Genomic DNA, 7,924 nt, shown 5'->3' with positions numbered 1-7,924 from the left:
AGTGTTCGTTAGTCGATACACTTACATGCCGTAGGAAAAGCTAGCATTGTGCGCAGACTAAACGGTCGGGTAATTTCAGCTGTTCGCGCGGCTTTTAAGCACAGTTTGACCTATTGTTTAGTTAGTTGGTTCGATTTATTTCGTGCACTGTACTGAAATCGTTTGTAAATCGTACAGCAAATAAAAAACTTCATACCCATGATTAGAAAAGTGTTTATCGAGACAAACTAATGTTTTATTTGTAGTTTATGCCAGTCGTTAGTTCGATCTATACAAACAAACATATATGTCCAATGAATAGATTGATAGTGTGACATTTACAACCATTTTAAAGCTGTAGGTCTATCGTTAAAGAGTGAAGACTGTTATAGAATAGATATGTCAAAATCACACGAGATTGGAAATGTGCGCGGCGAACTTGGTACGAAAATGGAAAAATTGGTCCCAAGCAGCTCATGGAAGCAAGGCAATACCCTTAATCTTACCATCAACAAAAAACCAGTTGTAACAATTAATCCAAATCCAACGTCTGGACAACCCGGTAATGCAAAGCTGACGTTCAATGGAAAAGCTCCAAACTACGAGGAATTGAAGCAATCCGCCAACAAAAACTACTCCAAAAGACACGAAAAACTGGACAAAGTCCCTTTAAAGAAAGAATTAAACACAAGAAACAAGTCCGATCAACTTTATGTTCTTTCAAAGTTCGAAGAGGCACGAAGAGTTCCCGGGGATGAGAGTGGACATCTGTCAAGAAAACAAGTTAAAGAGGGAAACAAAAAAGCAATAAGGCAGAAAAGACCCAAAGCTATGATTGAACAATACACAGGGCCTCCGGCAAAGAGACAGAAAGCACACCAACAAATTATGTAAGTTTGCACAAAAAGCAATTTTAATTGTTTTTGTAATCCTGTGGAACGAGAATTTAAAAACTGTAAAATATTACAAAAAGACGCATTGAGGTAAAATTAATCGTACAACCCTTAAAGGACGTGCAGTATCACATGAGCATTAATTTCTGTGGTAACTAAATTGTTTTTGTAGGAAAAGTGGTAGCAGCATCGGAAGCACATCTTCAAGCGGGCATGGCAAAACAAAGGTAACTGCCGGCAGCAAAACAAAAGCGAAAGCAGCCCAAAGTGCAAGTAGTAGGGGTAAAAAAGCTACAAGTGGGGTTACAAAACCAAAAGGAACCGGAAAGTCACGTGTCAGCAGACCCAAAGCTTTAAGTGGGGGTACAAAAACAAAAGGAACCAAAAAGGCAAACAGCAGCGGTAAAAAAGCTTCAGGTGGGGTTACAAAACCAAAAGGACCTGGAAAGTCACATGTCAGCAGAAAAAAAGCTTCAAGTGGAGGTACAAAACCAAAAGGAACCAGAAAGGCACGTGTCGGCAGAAAAAAAGCTACAAGTGGGCACGCAAAACCAAAAGGAAAGGGAAAAGCACGTGGTAAAAAGCGTTAAGGCAAAAACGAAGGCATCGAATTGGCCACTAATAGACAAAACTTTTTCTCAAAAATAATAAACTGCACTACATGTTGTTGTGCATAATCAAACATTTATATCCCATTCTGTATTGTTCATGTAATAGAAACGTTGTTTGTCAGTAATGCGAAGTTTTGCGCATGGTGTTTTGTAGATATTCGCTGATTTGATGAGGTTTTCTAAAAATAAAAACTTCCATTGTAACTACAATTGGGTGTTTAACAAGGTTTTCAGAAACCTTAGTCGTCGGAAAACATCGGGGAATAAACTTTTTAACCGAAACCAGGTTGAAAGGGGGGAATCGCGACAGCCCCAAAAAAGAATAAAACTTTAAAGATACCTTGAATCTTATCAAAGGGGAAAAATATGCGCTTTTGTAAAAAATAAAAACTAATCTGCATTTTAACAAAATTAATTTATTGTGGAGCAACATATAACAAGAAAATAGTTTATTGTGTGTTCGCACACTGTCTATACATAAGTGTAATAAACATAATATCACAATGATCGCACATATCTTTATGTCCATCATTTGATAAAAGGTTTAGTCACCAGTTAGCGATGTTTAATCACAAAATGTGAGCATGTGGATGTCGAAATGTTACGAGCTGCAGCACAACGTTAGTAAAAACAGAGAATATGAAACAGTGCTTCAGTTTGTAGAAAACAAAATATTAGTGTAAACTTTTGTTTAGTGGGCTGATTATATCGCATGTAAAAACATGCCAGGAGATTTGAAATTATTTACCACTGATTAACATTCATAGTTTCAAACAACATAGTTGCTACAAACTTGAACCTACACACTAAAGGCAAATTTCATCATTTGCTACTAAGATTATACCACAAGGAGCACTCCCGCTGTATTTATCAACAGAAAATCCCGATTTTCCTCGACAAACAGGGGTGGAGTGTTCTGCATGAGCTACAGCCTCATCAACCGGAAATCCACAGAAAACAAAAGTAGTTAAGCTAATGTATTGTACGCTAAGCACCCATAGTTTGAAATACAAAACACGACTATATGAGATAAAATCACTTTTAAAGTTAAACAAACGATTTCGTAGACAAACAGACAAAAGTCTTTTTTACATCATGCGGTATGTTACCTGGGGGACTGCACTTTTTTAAAACCCTTGGGTAATCCCCTGGTATTACCACAAACTGAGCAAACAAGAAAAAGTAGTTTCGCCATGAGATATTCGACAGTCGATACACTGGAGGAAAAAAACTTACTGTGGGCCTGCAAATCCGTCAGGGATGGTGTATTTCGTTGTTTCCGCGACTGATGTTAACAAAATGACTGCTAAAAACTAAAAATGTCTATATCACACGAGATTGATCATGTGACCGGTAAACAACTTCTTATCACCAGCAAACAAAGAAAATGGAAAAATAGGTCCCAAGTCGCTGATGGAAACGAGACAATAACCTTAATCTTACCATCAAGAAAAAAACAAACAATTGTAACGATAAAGCCAAAACCAAGGCCTAAACAACCCGGTAATGCAAAGCTGTTGTTCAATTGTGAAAGCTCCAAACTTCGAGGAATTGGGACAATCTGTCAAACAAAATTATTCTAAAAGCATCAAAAACTTAATCTTCTCTAAAACACGCATTAAAAACGAAAAAGCAAATCAGTGCAGACCACGTTTGTGCTGTGAGCAGTTTGTTCAATAGTCGCTGCGGTTGAACTCCTATTGTTTGGAAATGTTTGTGTGCTTACTTAAAGCGTATAATGTACAGCTATTAAATTGGGACAATCTGTCAAACAAAATTATTCTAAAAGCATCAAAAACTTAATCTTCTCTAAAACACGCATTAAAAACGAAAAAGCAATCAGATCAAACTTACACGCTTTTCCAAGTTTAAAGAAGCACGAAGAGTTTTTTTCCAGCCCGGGGACATTTGTCAAGAAGATAGGTTAAGGAGGGAAACAAAGAAGCAATAAGGCAGAAAAGGTCCGAAGCTATGAGTAAATAATATACCGGGATTCCAGCAAAGAGACATAAGTACACCAAAACGTTACATAAGTTAACAGTTCTAAAGACATTTGTGTTAAATTAAAAAAAGATCTTGCATTGGCTAGTATCACATGTAAGTGTTTATGTCTTAATGGTTTATTTATGTTTTCTTGCATGGGAAACGTACACAGACAGGTGGAAGTGAAAGCAAAGGTGAAAGCCAACAGCGAAAGAAAAGCAGCAAGGAGAAGAAGGCGCTGAGACCAGACAGAAGGATATGGTAACTAGTAACACAGTCCTTCACAAGAGACAATTTTGCTAAATTCCGATAAGTGGCGCAAAAAGCACTTGTTAATATTTAAGATGCAATTTGTGTAAAAAAAGATTACGGTTGGTGCTTTTAGTGTTGGACTGAGGTTTCGTAATATTAATAACAATAAAATCAATCTAAAGACATAGTTCTTTATGTTAAATTAAGTCCACAACCATATCCCACTATTTACGCCACTTATCGGTATTTAGCAAACTTTTCTACTGTGAGTGCTTGTGTGAGTAGCTCTATACCGAAGGATGCGAAGTCATGACAGCTGTTAAACGGAACACGAACTTCTGCAATCATTAAGTGGTTACATCATGAGTACATTTAGTTTAGGTGATTTTAACAGATTAATTCTGGGCGGAAAAGTTGATCATTGCAAAAATTACAAAGTGTGACGTCGAAAAGCACAATTTGCATGTACATGTCCAATGGATTGTTCAGCATATTTGTGGGGTCAAGTTGTGTAGTCCTGTTGGAAATGGCCACATAGTTAACTTATCCCATAGACGAGAGGCTGAAGTACAAAGTTCATGCAATTTTTGGAATAGCAGATTTCTTCGTTAGCACAGTTGCAATTGCTGTTAGTCTTGTGTACAAAAATGCCGCAGGAATATACACCAGCAAAAGCATCTATGGCTTCCTTTGGGTGTTAGTTATAGTGATTTTGTTCGAAATGGTCAAACAGCTGACTTACCCGATCGACGAGACGCTGGTCAACACTTGGATGACCGCCATTCAAACATGGATGTTTTGCTCTTGGGTGTGTTGGGAAGAACTATGTTTAAGCTTTGGAGAAGCCTTGTTGTACTTTTCTTCCAGAGTGCTGGCACATTTTTTGCCTTGATTCTATGTTGCCTTGTTTCGTCCAAGAATCGAAGATTGGAAGTAGAAACAAATGTGAACAACGTCCTGAGGAGTTTACTTCACTTGATTAAACAACATATAGCAACATGATAGCACTGATTCCAAGCCGGAAATGGCGCAACATTAAAACGTCATCTTACACAAACACAGGAAATGGCATAGTTGGTTGACTGATGTCCATCACAGTTTATATTGACCTGGTTTACAGTTTTGCAAAACGTTTGTAACTTTAGAAACTTCCCTATAACTTTCATTGTTGTTGCCTTTCTTTCAAAACGATTGCTGTAATGGAAACAGGAGAAAAAATGGCAAAAACTTATGTTTCCTGTTCTAAGCCGTATCACATTGTCTCCTGTTACAACCCAGTGTACAGCCAAGACAGCAGCAACGTAAACAGAAACGATAATAATGTTTGAGTGAAAAGCATTTTTTGTGTTTTGATAAAAGCTTTCGTAAATTAGGATTTATCTTTTTCGAAGGAATTCAAAACGGACTACTTTCGTCGTGTTCTGAAGGCATAGGTACCATAAAAACTAAACTAAAACGACCACCGCATGGTAAAAAGACCAGGCCAAAAAGTGACCTAGGACCCGAACAGTTAAAAGATTATTCTGAAAAACTGTAGAATGATAACCAATGAGGAACGTCCAAAGTTGTATAAGCGAAGATGGGCTTTCATTTTAGGAATTTCAATTTTACTGATTTTTGGTGGCATTTCCTTCTCCAGTTTCGGTCAAATCAACTTTTACGTTCAATTTTTTGACTCTTCACATGCCCAAGTAGATTGGATCACCACGGGGAGAAGCGTTAGCCCAATGTTTATCTCCCTTCCTTTTGCTTTGCTCATTTTTGAAGGCAAAATAAAATTGAGAAACCTAATTATCGCAATGGGAGCTTGTGCCACAACTGGAGTTATGCTTGTTACTCTATCTCTATTCGATTCTTCGCTCTTTTTTCTTATTGTTTTAGGACAAATGATAAGTGGACTTGCACAGAACATTGGATTAGCTGTCCCATCTGGACTAGCTGCGTTGTGGTTTCCAGAAAGTCAAGTTGGAACAGCCATAGCATTCACTGTGGTGGGGATGTTTCTTGGTGAAGGAATTGGTTATATCATTCCAGCCCTTCTCGTGCCTTCTTCAAATCGCACTGACGCTGTTGTAAGTGTTAACGAACTGGTATCAGGGCAGCATTCATTGCGCTACATGTACGGGTCGTATTTTGCTGTATCGGCCGTCGTGACTATCTTATTTGTGATATTCTTGACTGACAAACCGGCAACTCCGCCCACGACAGCTCAAGAGCTGAAGAACACAGACCTTCGAGTGGATAAAACATCGAACAAGTTTTGCAAAGTGATTGAACAACTTTTCACCAACCCTTCATACATATTAGTCTGTATTCTGTTTGGCTTTAACTTTCAAATAGGTATGCTAGAAAATTTAATGATGTCTGAAATCGTGACTGACCTTAAGTTATCACAAACTTTATCGCCTGATACATTAGGCGGATATGTCATGAGCATGTTTAGTTTGGGAGGTTTACCGGGTCTGGTCATTGGAGGCAAAGTTGTAGACCGTTGTAAAAGATACAAACTCCTAACTTGTATTGGAAACGCAGGTATTTTTGTAACGACAATAGCTATTGCTACAAGCGTTATTTTCAAGAGCGTAGCATGGCTTTTTGCAAGCAACGCTATGTTTGGCTTTTTAACCGGTTTCGTTTGTGTCAGTTTGTTTGAAATGATAACCCAAATAACTTACCCCATCGACGAGACGCTGGTTACAACTTTAATGATTGGCATCCAAGCAGCAATCAGCTTGCTGATAAGTGGCTTGGGAAGGCATGTATTTAGCACTTGGGGAAGCTTAGGCCTGCTTTCCTTTCAGTGCGCATGCGCGCTGCTAAATACTGTGATAAGTTGTTTTGTTTCACTTAAAAATCGAAGGTTGGAAATCGTAAACGGAGAAGATGTGAACAACTGTGTTCATATTGCTCTGCTGACACCGTGATATTATTTATTACTGCAAATTATTTGTGTTCTATGGTCGATGATGTGATGCACTTTTGCGATGTCTTTACAACTGGTTGTAATGATTGCTACGTTGTACACAATTTAACACAATGTACCAACGGCCTTAAATATGATTATAACTTTGCTTGCAACGACCGCAAATAACTGGTTGCATCATGAGTAAATAACTGGTTGCATCATGAGTGTTTAGTTTAGGTGATTTGATCAGATTAATTATGGGTGGAAAAGTTGTTGATCATTGCAAAAATTACAAACTTCCTGCAATGTTTGAAATAGCAGCTGTCTTTCTTAGCACTTATATTTTCCTGTGAATGGTATGACGACACAAGAACATGATGCTTTGTACATACTTGCAGATATTTTTGGTGTGTTTGCTTCCAAACGTAACTGTTCTACAGCAAGAATTGGCTTGCGCGTGCCTTTTCCCCAAGTCCACTTAACTTTGGGATCGGACTTGTTTTCTGTGACGTAACAAAGCGCCTATTATAAATGGTAAAAACTATAACGTAACAATGCGTCTGGTGTCATTAGTGGTGAACTCTTGTGCAATGCACTAAAGCAGTGCTGACCTCGTTTGTGCTGTGAGCAGTTTGTTCAATAGTCGCTGCGGTTGAACTCCTATTGTTTGGAAATGTTTGTGTGCTTACTTAAAGCGTATAATGTACAGCTATTAAAGTATGTATTTTAAAACTATCTTTAATTGAGCTATAACACTCTTTTTTACTGTGTTTTACCGTAAATTTAGACGTGGCTTCCTAGCAAGTTTGTACGTAGTTTGATAGTGTGTAAGTATTTTGTGTTATCGTCGTGATAACGTTTGATTTTAAAGTAAATAATGGTCACTGCAGTAATTTATATTGTAAATCTAAATTATAAAAATTTTATTAAAAAGATAAAAAAAAGCTTAGTTTTGCTTGTGAGATAAAAAGTAGCCAGGCGCGCTGGTTCATTTTTGAGGTAGATTGATGTATAGATAGCCCACTGGCTTTCCATGGTGGCGACACCACAGTATGCCAAGAACTGGACAATAACTTCCTCTTGGTGCTTTGTTGGCCGCGCAAATAGTAATACCGTTTTGCTTGAGCGCCCACGATCGCGAGAAAGTTGGCAGTTGCCTCAGTTTGCATTTGGATTTAGCAGTCGTAATTGCACATTTAGTAAACTTAAGTGTACATTTTATTCTTAATTGTGACAATGAAGTTTTAGACGTTTTGAATCGGCATTGTTTGGCTAATCAGGAATGTGGAGTTTATGCTGGG

At 37.9% G+C, this 7,924-nt stretch overlaps 2 protein-coding genes across 2 annotated transcripts; both read left to right on the top strand.

The window, feature by feature from the left end:
* The first annotated feature begins 277 nt into the window (after window positions 1-277).
* LOC145233269 (uncharacterized) lies at window positions 278-1,687 on the top strand. Its single transcript, XM_080097966.1, has 2 exons — window positions 278-869; window positions 1,045-1,687. The coding sequence occupies exons 1-2, from the start codon at window positions 379-381 to the stop codon at window positions 1,460-1,462; spliced, it is 909 nt and encodes a 302-aa protein (XP_079954092.1). The 5' UTR covers window positions 278-378; the 3' UTR covers window positions 1,463-1,687.
* A 3,114-nt stretch (window positions 1,688-4,801) lies between these two features.
* On the top strand, window positions 4,802-7,547 carry LOC145233359 (putative MFS-type transporter C09D4.1). The gene has a single exon (XM_080098074.1). It carries the CDS (start codon window positions 5,257-5,259, stop codon window positions 6,640-6,642), a length of 1,386 nt encoding a protein of 461 aa, XP_079954200.1. The 5' UTR covers window positions 4,802-5,256; the 3' UTR covers window positions 6,643-7,547.
* Window positions 7,548-7,924: the final 377 nt, after the last annotated feature.

The sequence above is a fragment of the Phallusia mammillata genome, chromosome 6, assembly GCF_965637545.1.
Source record: "Phallusia mammillata chromosome 6, kaPhaMamm4.hap1.1, whole genome shotgun sequence".
Lineage (NCBI taxonomy): Eukaryota > Metazoa > Chordata > Ascidiacea > Phlebobranchia > Ascidiidae > Phallusia > Phallusia mammillata.
This window is presented reverse-complemented; position numbering and strand designations above follow the sequence as displayed.